Source organism: Calidris pugnax, unplaced genomic scaffold (assembly GCF_001431845.1).
Source record: "Calidris pugnax isolate Ruff unplaced genomic scaffold, ASM143184v1 scaffold135, whole genome shotgun sequence".
NCBI classification, from domain to species: Eukaryota; Metazoa; Chordata; class Aves; order Charadriiformes; family Scolopacidae; genus Calidris; species Calidris pugnax.
In genome coordinates this window covers 498,785-518,822 of record NW_015090961.1, presented here as the reverse complement: position 1 = coordinate 518,822, position 20,038 = coordinate 498,785, and the positions used below count along the sequence as shown (strand labels likewise).

The 20,038-nt window shown below is 45.4% G+C and overlaps 1 protein-coding gene across 2 annotated transcripts in view; it reads right to left on the bottom strand.

Moving 5' to 3' along the window:
• Positions 1-20,038, bottom strand: part of PNPLA7 (patatin like phospholipase domain containing 7) — a 151,455-nt gene that overhangs the window by 121,206 nt on the left and 10,211 nt on the right. For both annotated transcript variants that reach the window (XM_014952362.1, XM_014952363.1), the window contains 8 exons: positions 19,619-19,707; positions 19,015-19,155; positions 17,488-17,647; positions 15,174-15,254; positions 8,396-8,524; positions 6,730-6,810; positions 6,036-6,180; positions 5,327-5,419 (listed from right to left, as the gene is read on the bottom strand). In XM_014952362.1, coding sequence (XP_014807848.1) covers positions 5,327-5,419; positions 6,036-6,180; positions 6,730-6,810; positions 8,396-8,524; positions 15,174-15,254; positions 17,488-17,647; positions 19,015-19,155; positions 19,619-19,707 — 919 coding nt within the window. The remainder of the gene's footprint in view (positions 1-5,326; positions 5,420-6,035; positions 6,181-6,729; positions 6,811-8,395; positions 8,525-15,173; positions 15,255-17,487; positions 17,648-19,014; positions 19,156-19,618; positions 19,708-20,038) is intronic.

Sequence of the window (20,038 nt, the reverse complement as noted above, 5' to 3'; positions counted from 1 at the left end):
CAACCCAGAAGATCTGATGAGAACTTTACGTCTTCTCATCCAAGCTCATGCCCCAGTAGGTCCCAAAATTCCCCCATCCAGCCTTGCACAGAGAACAATTATTATTTTGGAGTTGAAAAAACAGAGTCATGTGGATCTGAAGTTTATCAGGAAGAGGCAAACCCACCAGATTTTCCTCACTGTTTTCAGGAAATTATTCTTATTAACCTTTTCTCTACTAAACCAAAGAACTCTTTTGTACCCGATGTATTGTAAGAGCTTTCATAGGGACAATATTACAATCAGCATCATCTTAAAGTCTCTCCATAGAAAGCACTCCCCCCTGACACCTAAAATCATTTCAGAGCTTTTCTACAACTCATCCCAGCTTTCCATGCACATCCTGTGCCGAGAGACACGCACAGAATTCCCTCACAGCTCTCACTTATTTAAATTCATGAATTTGCAGTCACTAACGGCGTCTATTCCTTATTTCCCAGCTTTAATAGATCTTAATTATATTGGCTCCTTGGCTGTCCCACCCGCCTTCCAGGAACTTATCTGAGATAATCAATAACAAAAACGTAATTGGGAAAAGCTTCCTATTTAATTACCTACAATAGGATACCCACCTATCAGCCTGATGATTTACAGACAAGTTTAAGAACGATGCAGAGATTGCAATTTCCTTTAACAGATAAACCTATCATCATTTCTATCATATTTCTATGCCTGATAATATCTCAAAAATATACTGCATTCAGAAAAGTTTAAATCTTCTCCCTTATGCTTTTTTCCTTCTCTTACTACGTTGATCTTATACTTTGGCTTTTTTAAAATATAAATCGGTGCTCAAAAATAGGATGGGCCCTTAGGAAAAACAACGGTTTTTGCCAACTGTTGAATTTGTTACCTAATAAACTCTGAAAGAGCTCAAATTATGCATTTTTAATTTCTCCCCCATTCTCCTTTCTCTACACACACACTCAATTTTGCCTAGAATTTCCCCCATCTTTGGAAAGTTACCTTTTGGAAACATGGAGCTATCCCGGATTTATACCCTTGTTACATATGATCATGTGAAAATATTCCCCTCTCGTGAATAGCTGTCTATAAATTTAATTTAATTTTTTAAAAATACAATTATTTCATTTCTGAAAGAGCTTGACTCCCATCTCCACCCCAGCCAGGACAAGGGGAGAATCTGACTGTCCCCAAGATTCAGACCCACCTCGGAGTTCTCTTTGCCACATTATCTACAAACAGGAACAAATATTTGCATGAAGTAAATCCACAGCGGCCTCTTGGGGCCGTAACATCATTTAATGCTCAGCCTCCAACCAAGAAACCCAACAAGTTGACCCAAAGATTGCCATCAGCAAAACTTACAAACCATTAAAAAAAAAAATATAAAATAATAAAAAAAAAGAGCTGTTGACACTACAAACTGAATTTCATACACACTGAATTTCATACTGCAACACTAAAGACCCTAAATTAGTTATAAACCAAAAAAGCTGGGCCAGTGGAACTAGCAGCCTGGAGCTCCATATGGGCTGATTTAACTACTTGTCAATTATGCTGCCCCACAAATCACAGTGTCACCATAATTACTGAGCCCCATCACACCAAGTGCATTTCAAACCTAAACACACGCTTCTCAGGTTAAACCTAAATAATCTGAGAATGGGCACGTGGGCACGAAAAGCATCCTCTACAGAGCTTTGCATATTAAAAAAAAAAAAAAAAAAAAAATCAGAGAGGGGAAAAAGAGGAGGCATTTTAAAGAGTGAAAGCTTATGTCTACTAGACTCTATGCAAAGTAGAAGTCTTCATCTCAGTCAGAGATATAAGCTTCCCACACAGTGATTAATTAAACTGTCTTGTTGCTCAAATGGGAGTTGGAGAGGAGACGGCAGCACGAGCTCTCCCTGGGACTCCTGAGTCAAAAGAACAGAAGGGCTGCGGGGAAGGCAGCCCTGGGTGGTGAAGACGTGTCCCACACACCATGGGAGGGACGTGGCTGCACCAGCGATGGCAAGTGACAGGCCCTGGCAGCACCTCGGGGCCTCGCTCCTTCCCAGCACCCACCAAAAGACCTGCTTTTCCTGCCCAAGGGGTCCTGCTCTCCTGCTGTACAGAATCACAGAATCTTCTAGGTTGGAAGGGACCTTAAAGATCATCTTGTCCAACCGTCAACCTCACTGACAAAAATAGACACCCGCAAGGTCTCCCCTCAGCCTCCTCTTCTCCAGGCTGAATAACCCCAGCTCCCTCAGCCTCTCCTCATAAGACTTATTCTCCAGACCCCTCACCATCTTTGTCGCCCTTCTCTGGACCCGCTCCAGCACCTCCATGTCTTTTTTATGGTAGGGGGCCCAAAACTGGACACAGTACTCAAGGTGAGGCCTCACCAGTGCCCAGTACAGGGGGACAATCACCTCTCGGGCCCTACTCCCCACGCTGTTCCTGACACAGGCCAGGATGCTGGTGGCCTTCTTGGCCACCTGGGCACACTGCTGGCTCCTGTTCAGCCCACAGTCGACCAACACCCCCAGGTCCTTTTCTGCCCGGCAGCTCCAGCCACTCTGCCCCCAGCCTGGAGCGCTGCAGGGGGTTGTTGTGGCCCAAGTGCAGGACTTGGCACTTGGCCTTGTTGAACGGCTCAGGGTTGGAAGGAGGAAAAGCAGCTTCTTAACAAAACCCACCCAAACCAACCAATAAAAGAGAACCGCTACTTAACCCTAAGAAAATTGGGAACACATTTCCAGGAACAATAAACGTGATGAAGTTATCATATACAAGAGATCCCATTGTTTTATTTTGTTTGTCTAATTCTTCTCTCCGGATACCTAATTACCTCTCCAGATACTGGCCTAATTACCTCCTCCTGCACAGGAAGGGACACTGTGCTTAAGACATGGCCTCGAAGGAGCTGATGGGACTGGATTTCACCACTCACTGCCCTCACCTACACAGTGGCCACGTTTAAGTTAGATAGTTCTACAAAAACCAAAAGAACAAATTCACACCCCAACCTGAGGCAACTGAGGCAAGAGTGTTTTCCCCAAAGTAGTTTTTAGCAGTTTTTGTTAATTCAAATCAGCCAAATAAATCAAAGAGATGCTGAGACAATAGCACCTGTAACAACGGACAGTTCTCACTTCTCTGAATCATTAATCATCATAATTGATGTTCCTGCGGAGTATGAACGCACAACATAGAATCTGGAGCAAGATCTTGATCTTTTCATTACAGACACCAAGATACTTTCCGTGCAAGCTAAACAGTGACTGCAACCTCAGTGCAGCGAGCAGAAATCAGCTCCATTAACAGAGGCAAATCATAATTACCCAATTAGATACGTTCTTCTGTCAGTAAAAATTAATTCTCTCTGCTAAGCTCTGTCTACCCCGACATAACTCTTACAGCACATAAAAGGAGACAGGAAGGACAAATGGATGGATTCACTGCTCCGTACGCAGGGATCCTCCCGCATGGAAGCTCCTGGGAACACGCAGGGACTCTGTCCCAAAAGTCCCAGGGCTGCAGAGATGGATCCCACCGAGCCCCAGCACTCGTGGGGGGAAGCAGCCACCTTCAGAGCTTCAAGCACAGATTAATTCTCCTCCAGGTCGGCTCTGCTGGGACATTTTATAATGCATAGTGCAGAATGACCTAACACACGTGAAAATAAAGCCACGACTTGCACAGGTCAGTTCAGTCTTTTCCCTTACTTGGTTTCCCTGGTTCAGAAAGTTGATCTCCAGCCAAAATTTGACTTCTTTGCCACATCCATCCCTCGTGACAGTAACACGGGAGTCATGAGAGACTGCAGCTGGGACATGGCACAGCAGAAACTGCAGAGGCAGTGAAGCAGCTCTCTGTTGTTAGAAATGGAGTAACTACCCACCCCTCTCTTCTGTACCCATCACCAACTTAACGTGACAGGAATGAGCATTAGGCACCTTCCAGTAGGGAAAGTCCTCAACACTGAGGGACCCCTCTCCTCTCCTTGTCTCCCTCCCCTCTAACCCCTCAGAGGACATTCCAATCTCCCAAACATGTAACCACCAATGTAAGCAGCACGTGTATCTTCTAATGCATCCAGGGTACCTTTATTCCTGATCAAACTTTAGGTGACTTCTCCGTTAAAAATATCTCTCCCCGATGACCACAGTACCTCAGCCTGACCTCACAACTCCCTCAAGACAGTTTGTTTGGGATTCAGCTAACGAAAGGCAGATGATGGGTTCCACAATTCACAGAATCAGGGAATTGTTGGAGTTGGAAGGGACCTTCTAGAGCCCATCCAGTCCAACTCCCCTGCCAAAGCAGGGCTGCCCAGAGCACAGCACTCAGGAGCATCCAGGCAGGGCCTGAAGATCTCCTCACCCACCTGGGCAGCCTCTGCCAGGGCTCTGCCACCCTCACCCCAAACAAGTTCTTCCTCACATTGCAGTGGAACTTCCCATGGTCCAGCTTGTGCCCATTGCCCCTCGTCCTGTCACTGGGAACCACTGGAAAGAGTCCGGCTCCATCCTCCTTCAACCCACCCTTTAGACACTTGTCAGCATTCAGAAGGTCTCCCCTCAGCCTTCTCTTCTCCAGGCTCAAGAGCCCCAGCTCTCTCAGCCTTTCCTCAGCAGGGAGATGCTCCAATCCCTCCATCATCTCTGGTGCCCTACGCTGGACTCTCTCCAGCAGTTCCCTGTCTCTCTGGAACTGGGGAGCCCAGCACTGGAGGCAGGATTCCAGTTGTGGCCTCCCCAGTGCAGAGCAGAGGGGGAAGAATGATTCCAAGAAAAATTCACCCAAGAACTCCCTGTTTCTCCACCTGGGACACAGAGCTGACCTTGACAGCTGGCTCAGAGGAAGGTGTCTACAGTGAGTGAAGTTCACCAAAACGAATACTGCAGCATCAAACCAGCTCAGCCTTATAAATGTCTCATCAGAGCATTCAGTGATAAATTACCTTTATTACCCACTCAGAAAACATTCCTCTAAAAGCAACAAAGCCCTGCAATGTGCTCGTTGGAACAATCAGCCAAGCAAAAATCGTGTATCATCTTTCGCACGACAGATGACAGCATATCATCATAACTCACTTCGTTTCAGTTATATCATTTAATAAAGCTTTTCATTTGCAGGTCTCTCAGTAGCCAAATTACTGTACCGTTCCCCATGGCAAATAAATTTTTGCCAAATGAGGTAGGAAGCAGCACCACTGCGAGATGATTATCTGACATAAACAGGAGGATTATCTAACCCCATGCTCCAGAGAACCCCTGTCTTCCCCCATAGGATTAGATACATATTTCCCACAATTTTGCCCAGCAGCACTTACTAGAAGTCTCTGCAGACCCTGCCCAGGCAGGTGAAGAAAGGCTTCTTCTCAAAACATGCTCAGAGTTTTCTGTACCAGAAACCTTCAACATGTCTGAAATGTAGAAACAGAAGTTACTTGAACGTAAACACACAGTACTCCCTAATAACATAACATTTCATTAACAGCAAGAACCTCTTGCTTCCCACTTTTAAAACTTAAAGGCTACATTAAAGGTTTTCAACCAATGTTAAACACTGTTTAAACCTGCTTCCTGCTTTTGATTTAATTAAAAAAAATTTTTTCAGGTTCAGAGACAAGATTCAACTCAATCTGTTTTCCTAGGCTCAGTTTCCTTACTGACACCTCAACCCCAAAGCCTACACATATCTAGGAACTCTCCTGCTGGTCTCCAGAGAGCACGATTTACACAGCTCCCCCTATGAAGTCAACTTTAGGAGCCACTTTTTTCACCCTTCTCCTCGATATCATTAACCCCACAGCAATAATTCCCTATGAAAGCTAAGGACTATCCAAAAACTTCAAACCTGAAACTGATTTCAGATAAATGCGAAATAATCAAATAAAAATCACAGAATCATAGAATGGTTGGGGTTGGAAGGGACCTTAAAGGTCACCGAGTTCCAACCCCCTGCCATCATCTTAAGAATAGCACAACAATTCAAGAACATGACAGAGGTCAGTCACTGCATATTTCCAGAAACATTACCTATTTCTGGTGCTTCCCCAGCCTTTTCAGACTTTTCTGCGCGATCCTCCTCCGACATATTGGACGCTTGTCTTTTCACTGCTCTGCTGGAACCCACTCCAGAGGTGACACTGGCCACCGAGGTGAGGGGGATGGCTTGGCTGTGCTGCAGGCAGCAAGGGAAAGAGAAAACGTGAACCACACACCCATGTGTTAAACACATACCAACCCCTGGGGGGGTTCTCCCGGCCACGGTGATCAAAGACTACAGAGGGTGGCCTTGCAGTGACATCTGCCAGCTCCCTCAGCACCGGTGCGTCCCACCATGGCCCACAGACTCCTCTATGTCATTTGCTTCAGTGTTCCCTGACCTGGTCCTCCTCTACCAAGGGTACATCCTCCTTGGAACTGCCACAGGCAGAAGTGACTCGGGATGATGAACACGTCAGGATGAACACGTGACGTGCAGACCCCGCTGTGAAGTGACCCACTGCTTCCAACTTTTGGAATCTAAGCTCCTCTGAATTCCCCAGGCATGGGCGTAGGTTAGAATTTAGGGGCTGGTTTGAGCAAGTATCTCACTTCTCAAGCACTGTCATTATTAAATTAATACATAACACTTGATTTACTATCTTCTGCCCAAAGGCAACCCCCCTCTGTGCCCAGTGGCAGGCAGGCTGCACAGGGAGAGCAGATAAAACGTCCCCAAACTTACACAGTTGAAGAGCTCGGGCGTCAGACCCAGGTAGTTGTGCAACGCGAGGAACGTCACCCTCTGCAGCCTCACCATGATGATCTGGAGACGGGAAACCAAGAAGTGATAGGGATGGATTTAGCATTCTCCCACACTCGTTCTGCCATTTGGCTGCAGTTATGTACCAGAGCACCTGGAGGCACTTCATGAAACACAGACTGTACCCTGAGCTGCAATTCCTTCTTAGCAGGTGACAAATTGAGGCAAAGACAGATCCAAGTGATTTACCAAAGACTTTGCAATCACTGGATGGCACAAGGATCCAGAAGATCCTTGTTTTCCTAGGCTCAGTTTCCTTACTGACACCTCAACCCCAAGGCCTACACGTATCTAGGAACTCTCCTGCTGGTCTCCAGAGAGCACGATTTACACAGCTCCCCCTATGAAGTCAACTTTAGGAGCCACTTTTTTCACCCTCCTCCTCGATATCATTAACCCCACAGCAATAATTCCCTATGAAAGCTAAGGACTATCCAAAAACTTCAAACCTGAAACCCAAACACCAAATAATGTTTTTTGGGTTTTGTAAATAAAGTCACCTTGAAATAAATGCATTTGCTTTCATTTTTCTCCCCCTCATTAAAAAAATTATTCCAGCTTTCCCCACTGCTCTGCAGACACTCTAACGTAAGGCACCGCTGCCACCCGACCTTCCTCTGCCCTGGCACCTTATTCCCCCTCTCAAGCCATCATCTTTTTTGTATCAGCTCTCACAGAGCAAATTAAATTGGTATAATGATAATGATCTGTTCTCCTCAGCCATCAGTAACAGGAGGTTCACCTGTCACTCACAAATCATCCAGGTAGCAGAACAGTCTGCAAGGGCAAAAAGATTTAGAAGTGATAGTAAAACAAGAGGAGAGCCCAGAATGAGTGATGGGGGCACGGGCACCTGTTGGGCTGGGGTACCCCTGGCACAACACCCCCCTGGGCACACTCTCCACATCAGAATTGTTACTACACCAGCCCCTGCACCAGCTCCCACCTGCAGGATGCACAACACACGTTTGCAGTGGCTGCCTGAAAGCTGTCTGAGCTGCTGCAAAGCAAAGGAGGGTGAAAAACCCACCAGAGAGCACAGCTCATTTCTCAGGTGCTGACAGTTGCTCCTGAAGTGGAAATTCACAAGTCAGGCTGAATGTTGTTAATTTTGCAAAGCGTCATCACTCAACAAAGAGCTTCTGAGGGTACATCAGTGCTTTTCCAGATATGTGACAGTGCTGTCCAGATTCTAAGCCATTTTGAAGCCTTGTTGGTGCAAAGCACGATGCAGAGCCCAGACCAGCACATTCTCCTCCACCAGGACCAAAATGCTTCCAGGTCAAGCTCAGTCAAGAGCCCACCACAGGCAGAAACTGCTTCAATGTGTGTGTATATATATCTATATATATATATATGTATGATTTATTCCCTCCTGTATGTGATTAATGCTGAGGTCGTTAAGCCTAGGGCTCTAAGAGCAAGAGGAACAGCAGAGGTAGCCCAAATCTTGAGAAAAAGCTACACTGAACACTTCCATGTCTCCAACAGGACGAGGAGCCTGCTGAACTTCAACATGTCTTCTCTGTAACTCTGAAATTACAGCGATTTTTGCCCCCCTCCAATTCCACACACCACCACAGCTTACCTGTACCACTCTAACAAGAGTTTCGGGGTATTTCTGGAAGACGTCTTGAAAGGCACTTGCTGGCAGCTGCAATATAGTGGAGGGAACGGCCGCTCGGGCTGCCACCGTTTTATAGGGAGCAGGGTGACCCTAACAGAAAGTTTCAGAGACACAAGGTTAATTCAGCAATTACCTGACCCAGTCCTTCCCCATCGCTTCCCAAATTTCTGCTTTGATATTGTATATGCTTGACCCCATCTGACCCCAAAAAGCCTCAAACTTACTCTCTGTGACCCGCGGTTGCTGCAATGAGGGCAGCGTGGTCAGAGGAACCCACACCAGCCACTTCACCCGCGTTAAACCGAGACAGAGGGAGAGAAACCAGAGCCCCAGGAAGGGCTATCAGGTTTAGGGGACCGGCTTTATTACAGACAAAGCCAAACTAGAGAAGGATTTCAAGTTCCAGCTATTCAAGACTGCGGAGAAAAGAGGTTTAGTTGATTTTATTATCTGTACTGAGCTATTTGCTGCAGTAACAGTCACAGACTCATACAATCAGCAAAAAATATAATATAAAAAAATCATATAGTAATTACATACATAATGGAATAGGCAAAAACCCAGGCAGACTTCTGTTCTGAGATACATATATTCATATATATATATATATATATATATGAAACGTTCCAAATGACAAAGCCAAACGGCTTCTCTTTACTGGAGATAAACTGGGTCTTGATCATCCCGAGTTGCTCGAAGAACAGATGGAGAATTAAGAAACCAATGAAAGATAAAATTCCAAGTGGGTAGAACGCGGAGATTTTTATACTGGCAGGCAGGCCTCCGGTTCAGGATTTTCCCCCTTGAATCAAAATAGATTTTAAAAAATCTACTGCCAAACACTTGGGTAAAAAACTCCAGACAACACCCCTCCCCCTCCATTAGTAAATGCTGAAAAGAATACGTATAAGTCAGGAATTCATTTACTAATCCCTGAAACCCTGATTTATCCAATATCTCTAAGATAAAAGCAGTCCTTTTGCAGCACGGAGCAGGAGCAGGAGCTGAGGAAGAAACTGAGTTTCTACTTTAACACACTCACAGCTCCTGCAGCTTTCATTCCTCCCGAGCAGCAGAAGGCAATTTTTTCCGAACACTAAACACACAGATGCTAAATGCTGATTACGAACCAAAAAACTTGCAAGTCTTCCAGAGCATCAGACAACTAAACACAATCCCCGCGAAAGGATTCCTGCCTAAAGAACTCGGCGGAGCCAAACTAGAGTCATTCTGGACAACTCGAACCGCCACGGAAAATAAAGCTCCAGCTCTGCCTGCCTTGCTGGTCTGGGAGTCACGATGAAGCAGATTCTAAAATTAAATTAAATTAATTGGAACCAATTTCTTAATTACACCGGTTTCAGCTGACCTTTTTATAAAATCTGGGGATGGTATTAATAGCTTTGATTTTCAAGTTCCTGAGGGATTTGAAGTTTTAAACATCTCTTTGACCTACCAGCCGTCCTCCGTTTTCCCAAGTTTCTTTCAATTAAGTAAAGAAATTAACAAATTACATTTCTGTGCCTTTTGCTGTACCAAAAATAAATCCAACATTCCTCTTTTAAAGACCAGTTCACAGCAGGGCTTCAGAGGAAGAAGTCATTTGGAATTCTCCTTATACTGAAATGTAAAAAAAAAAAATGTATGTAGCCTGCTTTTAAGAAAATCAACTTGCCATCAACTGGATTTCCCACCAACCTCTGTACCGAATACATTGGGAAAAACTAAGGAAATCTATTAAATCTTTAGTCACTGGATAAAAGATAAGCACCAAATCTAACATCTATGCACCTAAGTCTAAGTGGTTAATGGCACAGAATCCAGTCGGAGGTCCATAACAAGTGGTGTTCCCCAGGGGTCAGTACTGGGTCCAGTCCTCTTCTATATATTCTTATATTATCAATGGTTAACTAAACTAACTAAATATATAGTAACTAAAGTTACTATATATTCTTATAGTATCAATATACTCATATATATATGGGAGGTGGTGGAGTCTCCATCTTTGGAGGTATTTAAGAAACATGTAGACATGGCTCTTCATGGCATGCTCTAGTGCCCAAGATTATTGGTTTGTGGTGGGGTGTTGTGTGTGGGGTTGTGGGTGTGGGGTTTAGTCGGTGGGTGGTGTTTTGGGGGGTTTTTTTGGTGTGGTTTTTTTTTTTTTGGTGTTTGTTTGGTTTTTTTGTTTTTGTTTTTTTTGTTGTTTTTTTTTTTAATGTGGTTGGACTCGATCTCGGAGGTCCCCTCCAACCACTAAGATTCTGTGATTCATCAATGACCTGGATGAGGGGATGGAATGTACCCTCAGCAAGTTCACTGATGATACAGCACTGGGAGGGGTGGCTGACACCCCAGAAGGCTGTGATGCCATCCAGAGAGACCTGGACAGGCTGGAGAGTTGGGCAGAGAGGAACCTGATGAAATTCAACAAGGGCAAGTGCAGGTGCTGCACCTGGGGAGGAATAACCCCCTGCACCAGGACAGGTTGGGGTGACCTGCTGGAGAGCAGCTCTGAGGAGAAAGACCTGGGAGTCCTGGTGGACAACAGGATGCCCATGAGCCAGCAATGGGCCCTGGTGGCCAAGAAGGCCAGTGGCATCCTGGGGGCATCAGGAAGAGTGTGAGCAGCAGGTGGAGGGAGGTCATCCTGCCCCTCTGCTCTGCCCTGGGGAGGCCCCAGCTGGAGCACTGGGACCAGTTCTGGGCTCCCCAGCTCAAGAAGGACAGGGAACTGCTGGAGAGGGCACAGCAGAGGCTACAAAGATGATGAGGGGCCTGGAGCATCTCTGGGATGAGAAGAGGCTGAGGGACTTGGGTCTTTTGAGTCTGGAGAAGAGAAGGCTGAGGGGGGATCTGATCAACGCCTGGAAATACTTAAAGGGTGGGTGTCAGGAGAATGGGGCCAGGCTTTTTTCAGTGGTGCCCAGGGACAGGACAAGAGGAAATGGGCACAAACTGGAACATGGGAAGTTGCATCTAAACATGAGGAGGAACTTCTTTCCTGTGAGGGTGGCAGAGCCCTGGAAGAGGCTGCCCAGGGAGGTGGTGGAGTCTCTGGAGATATTCCAAACCCTCCTGGACACGTTCCTGTGCAACCTGCTCTGGGTGGACCTGCTCTGGCAGGGGGTTGGACTGGATGATCTCCAGAGGTCCCTTCCAACCCCACAGCATTCTGTGAGTCTGTGACTCTGTATCACATTTACATGGTTTACATTCTACCCAGTAAAGTGACTTTTTTTTTTCCTGAGTGGTGCCTGTTTGAGCACAGACCGACGCTGACAGCCCCTTAGAAAACCAGCTTTAGGATAATAAAAGATAATGATGCAGCCGCCTTTTCCTCCAAAGAACAGCCCATCCCTCCAGTTTTTCAGCGTGTTATTTTTCCTTTTTGCAGTCCCTGTGTGTGAGCAGCTGCTTTCCAAAGGGCCAACCACCACCTCTAATCGGGTTGGAACATGCTAAAAGCTGTCGGAGGAACGTGAAGAGGAAACGTCCCCATAATTGTCAAGTCCCTTAGACATAATGTAATCAGCTGCACAAGGAGAACACCATGATGACATGTAATCAGCTGCACAAGGAGAACACCATGTTTAAATGATGATAGTCACATACTGAGGTCACAAGGAACAGTTAAGTTATCATTGGTACTGAACGAAGGGTTTTTCAACAGAGAACTTTTTGTTCTGAGCACAGATAACTATTTACGTCTGTCTTGCTCTAATTGCTGGGGAGTAATTCAATGCTGCAGGTGACAAACCTCACAGCTAAAGCAGTAGTTGAATCCAGATGACAGACAGTGGCCAAATCCCACTGAATTTAGTTAAGAAATCATGGAATCATAACATCACAGAATGGTTTGGAAGGGACCTTAAAGACCACCCAGCTCCACCCCCTGCCCTGGGCAGGGACACCTCCCACCAGACCAGGTTGCTCAAAGCCCTGTCTCTGCTACAAAAAAAGGCCACAAAGTCCCAAATGTGCTACAAGAGACAGAGGTGCCTCACATTCTCCCACCTGGAGTGCTAATTCCTTTTTGTATCCCAAAACCTGGGACATTCTCCCTATTCCCATTGCTTGGCTTTCACCTTCCTCTGGTCCTCCTGCCCATCCTTCGTGCTGCATGGACACTGCTAAGTTCTTGCAGCAATCAATTACTTCATCACAACCTCACCTACCACGTCCGCTGTTGTTCAGACAGACTCCAGCCCCGCAGGCCCACCTTTATCCAAGTGTTTTTTCAGCTTCTTTTAATCCTCAGACTTTCATTTTTTTCCCCTTCAGTCACTGGCAACTGATCAATATTCCTCCCAGTCTCTTCATTCCAGCTGTGCCACATGCTCAGGGGTCTCCAAACACCAGCTCCACACGGAGGACAAAGGAAAAGCAAACCCCAAAGTCCTTGCAATTGGCATCAAATACCGTCTTATTCATCACATTTAACTCTGAGAGAAAATTCACCATTTCAGGAGCAGATCTGACCTACACGGGGGCAGAGCAAGCTCTCGGCAACAGCTCCTGAAAACACCCGCGTGGACTCCAACAACATCCAATTCAGACAATTCTTTAATATTAGAGGCAGCATCAATTCAGAGTCAGATTAATTACAACGCAGAGTTGTTCCAAAACACCAGGGAAGGGACAGCATCTGCCCGGATTCAAAGCCTCCCACTTCTCCTCCGAGTTTCGAGAAAGCAGCACTTATCTCTTCTCAGAACGAAGGGAACAGAGCACAAGCCTCTTAAGTCAGAGCTGGTATCTTTGAGTTTAGTAGATCTAAGGGGACTTTTCAATTTAAAATATTGGAAAATTCAATTAGAAAAGTACCTCTTGTGTAACCTTTCTTTTAGATCCAACAACAAGAGGTCACCACTTCTTGCTGCAACTTCAATTTTCTTGCGCTTCTCTCACCCAAGCCGGGGACCAGCCTGACGTCAGACGTTACAAAAGCAGTCAAAGAAACCACAAATCCAGCTCAGACAACTCCAAGCCTCTCTGAATACATTCTTTCTTTGTGTCAGAGCCATGTGTCTGGCAGTACAGTGAAACTTAATTAAGATTACGGTGTCTGCAGGAAGTTCTACGCCTCATTCACTGCTTTGGAACCCCACTGAGAAGCCACCTCTATTTTGACCAACCCTACTTTCTCTTTCCTTGCCCATTTTCATGCTACTCCTACACCTCAAGTCAGCAAAGAGCGTAAGGGAGAGGAAAAACAGAAATAAAATGACCACTTCACAAAGCTGGGAAACGAGGGAAAAATGAGAGAGTTGTAAAAATAAATGAGAACAAGTTGACGTAGCCAAAAAAAAAACCCAAAACCTGCAAGGATTTTGGTTATACACTCTTCCACACACTGGTAACTTTTCAACACACTTTCAGTAATTTTTATTTTCTGATTTACCAGTGGTATAACTAATGAGAAACAAATGATAGAATGAGAATTAAAAAAAAAACAAAACCAAAATGACACACAAAATGAATGGCAATGACCTGTTAAAAAAACCCAAACCCCAAGCCATTGTTAGACAGGAAGGATTTCTTCTCATTTATTCAAAAAGAACATAGGAAAAGAATTCATGTATTCATGTTCCCATATGGTGGGCCCGCTCTTCAGAATATTGACATTAAGAAAATGTACTGGTGGAAGTAACAAGGGCAAAATAACTCTAAATCTGCTATTACTATGGATTTAACAGCAAGAACTAGACTTGTACAGTCCAAATTACTCACACGCTGTTACCTTCTACAGAAGGAAGTGTGACCATGCTTAAAAATTGTTTATCACTTTCAATAGGTTTTATGGAAATTATATATATATACACACCTGCTGGCACCTAGAAGCAGCAAAGAACAATTTACAGAATCGTTAAAACTACTTACACATCAAATAACGGTACCCTTTAATGAAAGGAGACAGATGAGCACAAGAGAAACACGACACAAGGTCAGAGATGAACAACTCATTGATTAGTTTTCATCCTCATCCTCTCAACTACCAAAATCCTTCAAGTAAGCACTTGAAGTGCGTGCGTGTTATTGAAGATGAATTCACCACCTTCGCTTTAAGTGTTCCACCATAGATGGGCTGTGACAATTGCAGCAAAGCCACCGTTGTCATTCCAACCAAAACAAACCCCCCACTAATTAGCGTGGTAACGATGGGCAGCTCACATTGAGCTCATCTCGTCGCCCGCCAAAGAGCACAACCTTCAGATGGTCACCAGCAACATTAACGTATTAGGAAGAAATTAAATCCATCAACTGGTTTCACAGTATAATTACAATAATAACAACAGGCAGATTTATCTTCATTAGACTAAATAAAAATAAATTCAGTAAGCAACAAATCAAGCAGCGTAAAAAGCCTGGACTTCTGGGCTTCAGTAAGCAACAAATCAAGCAGCGTAAAAGCCTGGACTTAACCTGGTCCTCCTCCTGGCTGCTTTGTGACCTTGAGCAAACCAAAGCACATCTCAGTTTTCCAGCCATAAAAGAATAATTCAAATCCTACTGTTTATCAGACGCAGCCAGCGTTACGCTGTCAAGTGTAGGTGTTTCACAACCAACTAACACCCCACAGAGCTAAGTCTACAGCTGTGAAGGCCTGGGAGGAGGAAAAGAATGGATCCAATTTTCCACCCTGATCCTCTCCTAGCAATATTCCAAGCACGTTTCTCCCAAGAGGCTGCGTGCCACGAAGCAGCGCCGCAGAAAACCTGCACCTTCAGGAACTTACCGTGATGACATCGAGAATGCTGAGAAGGCTGTGGACGTTGTCTCCTGCCAGCACCTCCTTCACCACCACTTCTGTCCCATCCTGCCAACAGAGATGAGGAGATCACTGCGGGCTCACAGCTGCAGATCGGGCACGTATGGGGCATCCCACAAAGCTTAACTTGCTCTCATTCAGATGTCATCTACCTTGACTTCAGCAAGGCTTTTGACACTGTCTCCCATAACATCCTCATTGGGAAACTGAGGCAGTATGGGCTGGATGAGGGGACAGTGAGGTGGATTGAGAACTGGCTGTGTGACAGGACCCAAAGGGTAATGATTAATGGAGCAGGTTCAAGCTGGAAGCCTGTAACCAGTGGAGTCCCCCAGGGGTCAATACTTGGACCCGTGCTGTTTAATATATTCATCAGTGACCTGGATGAGGGGACAGAGTGTATCCTCAGCAAGTTTGCTGATGATACCAAACTGGGAGGGGTGGCTGACACCCCGGAGGGCTATGCTGCCATCCAGCGAGACTTGGACAGGCTGGAGGGCTGGGCAAAGAAGAACCTCATGAGGTTCAACAGGGAAAAGTGTAGGGTCCTGCACCTGGGGAAGAAAAATGTCAGGTACCAGTATAGGTTAGGGGTGGACCCGCTAGAGGCAACTACTGAAGAGAAAGATCTAGGGGTCCTGGTGGACAGTAAAATGACAATGAGTAAACAGTGTGCTCTTGTGGCCAGGAAGGCCAATGGTATCTTGGGTTGTATAGGGAAGAGTGTAGCCAGCAGGTCAAGGGAAGTCATTCTCCCCCTCTACTCTGCACTGGTGAGGCCACAACTGGAGTACTGTGTCCAGTTCTGGGCTCCCCAGTTCAAGAGGGACAGGGAACTACTAGAAAGAGTCCAGCGTAGGGCTACAAAGATGATTCAAGGATTGGAGCATCTCCCTTATGAGGAGAGACTGAGAGAGCTGGGACTCTTTAGTCTGGAGAAGAGAAGGCTGAGGGGAGACCTTATCAACGCCTACAAGTATCTCAAGGGAGGGTTGAAGGAGGAGGGAGCCAGACTCTTTTCAGTGGTTCCCACTGAGAGGACGAGGGGCAACGGGCACAAGTTGGAACATAAGAGGTTCCACTCAAATATGAGGAGAAACTTCTTCACGGTGAGGGTGACGGAGCCCTGGAAGAGGCTGCCCAGGGAGGGTGTGGAGTCCCCTTCCTTGGAGATTTTCAAGACCCACCTGGATGCTCCTGAGTAACATGCTCTAGCTCTAGGCAATCCTGCTTCAGCAGGGGAGTTGGACTAGATGATCTCTATGGTCCCTTCCAACTCTAAAAAATTCAGTGAAATTCAGTGAAATTCTCCCAGATACTCTGAGCAGCCCAAAAAGAAACCATCCCCCATTATAGCTTAGATACTTATTTTCTCTCTGCTCTGGTGGAAATGTGCTAATTCAAAGCACCAAAGTTTCAAACCACGATTCTAAAAGTGATAAAGAAACTAAAAGGCAGTTTTGTCCACGGGGAGGTGTGACCTCCTTGTCTTTGCTACGTAACAACCAAAAAAAATAAAAAAATAAAAAAAAAGCTTCCTTCTCTCAGAGCCAGAATGAGCTCCCTTTACTGAGGGGCTACATGTCAAGAGGTAGCAAAAAACAAATAACAGCAAAAGGCAAAAATATACAGAAATCGGTAAATTTCAGATAACTTACAAACACAAAATCCCTGCATTTTCAGCCCTCAGAAAACTGTTCACACGTTAAAGCTACACTCAAAGGTCAGTTAGGATGAAGGGGAGGAAAAAATAAGTCTGAAGTGACAGAAGGAATGGCAGGGGTTAGCACTCAACGTTTGAAGACTCACCCATAAAACAAACCAACATTTCTCTCTTCCCTTTTTACCCAAAAGTGAGTCTGAATCTTCCCCCTCCCAGGCAAACCCACCGACCACCACACGAGAATGTTCTGGAGTGTGGTCTCCCCCTCCCCATACACCTCTGTTTGGGGAACCACCAGCCAAGAGGAGAACCTTTCCTGGCCGTGCAGAACACATTTGCACCCTGTCCTCCCCTAAGAACTACGTGACCAGAGGGTGAGAGGACATTTCAGAATGTCTGATCAGCATCATGTTCCTCTCTCTCATCAAAGACCCAGGGGGGGTCACAGCTAAAAAACCTGATCTTTAGAAATACCACAGCCCTGAAGGGTTGGAAGTAATCCCTTCTAAATCACTATGATTCAAATGTCTAACCTTAATCAATGCTTAATGATTCATGGCAACCTATACGCTATGCCAACAGATTTATCTCAAGAACAGCAGATCAGTTTATTCTTACACTTTCTTGAATGCAAACTTCCAGCCTGCCCTCCTGCACGACGTAGATGCTGTTATCCGGCTGCCCCGGGCGGAAGATGTATTCACCTTCGTGCAACTGCACGTAGAACATGTGCTTGCACAGCTCCAGGAACAGAGGTTTCTCAAAGTGGCCAAGGACCCTGCAGAAAACACCAAGGGAAATCTAAAATCACCACCGCCCTTGGAAAATCCTTCCTAAATTAAAGCCCCCCGGCGTGGAGAGCAGGGGAAGCCAGAGGCAGTTCTGCGCAGCGCAGCAGGAGCAGAACTCCCCAGAGCAGAAGCACAAGAGCACCATGAAATGCTGAAAACTGAAAATACTGGAGTTTCTTTTTTTGAGCAGCACCGCGAGTGACACCAGCTTCCCAAGGAAGCATATCCAGCCTTCCTCAAGCAAACATAACCTTTGAAGGGGAAGAAATACAAAAACCTGCAACAGATTCACACATTGCATGAAAAAAGTTTACCCTTTGGAACTTTCCCTTTTAATACAGCTTCCCTGTCCAGGGAATCAGAACACGTGAGAAATATGGAAAATAAAGGGAAAAATCCCTGTCGTGCACATCCTTGTAAGTTTGGAATATTCCATCTCCTGCAGGTAACGTGCAGCTGGACTCCTGTGATACTGGAACTCATCAGGCAGACAGACAGACAGACAGACAGACGTGCCCTAAACCCGCTCGTTCTGTGCACGGGACAAGAAGGGCCCTTCCTACAGCTCCACCAGCTCCACATTTAACAGCACCAATCAATCAAAATCTACTGCAACATCAATTAGTCATAGGAGACCATAATTCCACAGTAGAAAGTTCAGATGATTTAAATAACAGTTTTATTACAGTACATCTGACCTTCAGGACTGAATTATATCCTAACTGAGAGAAAAATGCACACACACAAACAAAGCCAGAATTACAGGTCTGAGATCTCGTGCTCTTTGCTGAGTCAGCAAAATCACCTTGACTGAAGGGGCACAAAGCCCATCCCTTCCTCTCAGCCCACCAAAGAGCTGGGAGGATTAAGGTGACTTTGATTCTGCTTGCAACCTTTTGAGCCACAGAAATAAAAGATTCTGCAGTTTAGAGAGTTGTCAATATGGAATCCAATTAACATTCACCAATGATGATGCCTTTCTAGACCAAAAAATTACCTGGTATAGTCTAAAATGAATTTTAAAAAAGTACTAACAGAAATCTGTTCATGTTAGAAAAGCTTTATTATCATTATCTCCAAATCAAATTTAGGCCACTAATCTACATCCCTTTTTTTAAAAAACAAAAAAAAAAAAGAACACACTCAACCGTTTTCTTAATGTTTCTAGAAAATTAGAAGTCAGTCATTTTTTCCCCATGCTCAGCTGAACTTTCAGTCAACTGCTTAAAGACTCTGCCCACACAGTGATAAAATTGGTCTTGACTTAAAGGCTTGACACAAACCGCTAAATATGTAGATCGTTTTCACATCCGGCAAAAGCAAAATCCAAGCTTATCTTTCCATTTAACATTACCTAACGTTTTTAAGCATGTACAGGACTTCTGCTGGCAAATGGGAATTCTTTGCATCAAATTCAGCCAGGTCAGCCTCTAGCAAAGAGGGAGGCGGTTCCTTGGGCTGCAGGGTCGGACTCTCCTTCTTGATACGCAGAATCCTACAAAGGAAAACATGTAAGAAAGTTCAGGAATTCTCCTCATTTGTTTTAAGTACGGGCTCTCTGCTGACACCAGAGGCTGGCTGCAACATTAAACACACATCACACCAAGGTACACATTATCTAGTAGATAAAACAGTAGCATTCCACCCTCCTGCCTTTCCCGAGTAAAACCAGAGACTGCGCTGCATAAACCCCTCCATTCCAGCAACTTCCCAGCATAAACCCCTCCATTCCAGCAAAATTCCCAGCACAAACCCCTCCATTCCAGCAAAATTCCCAGCACAAACCCCTCCATTCCAGCAAAATTCCCAGCAAAACGCCGGGCTGAGGCACAGCTGTGAAAAACCAGCAGCGATGGAAAAGCACCATGCTGGGGACTGGTTCCACACCACAAACGAAAAAAACCCCACAAAACCAGCCTCCAGGGCAGGAATTTTCCCCCTCCCGAAACCCCAAGTACCTTTTAGCCAAAGATAAAACCTTTGTCCGCTTCCGCATCCTTTGGCGAGGCACGGTGTTCCCCACCAGGGAGTTTGGAAGCGTTCTAACCTAGGCGGAAATAACGAAGTTATGATGAATTTGGGGTTGGAAATCCATGATCTTTAAGGTCCCTTCCAACCCAAACCCATTCTATGAAATAAAGAAAATAAAAACACTCACTAAAAACCAAAACAAACAGAAAAACCCCAAACCAACCCACTAGTTTCAACCCTGCAAAGGCTCCAGCTCATGGGAACACGAGCCGAGTGAAGCGCTCACACAAAGACCTTGGAGGACTGGAACAACACCTTCTCCAGGAAGAGTTTCTTTCTGGAAAGTGAGGGTATTTTGGTTTTAATAAGCAACTACTGCAGTGGTAATGGATGGTAGAGGGGAAATG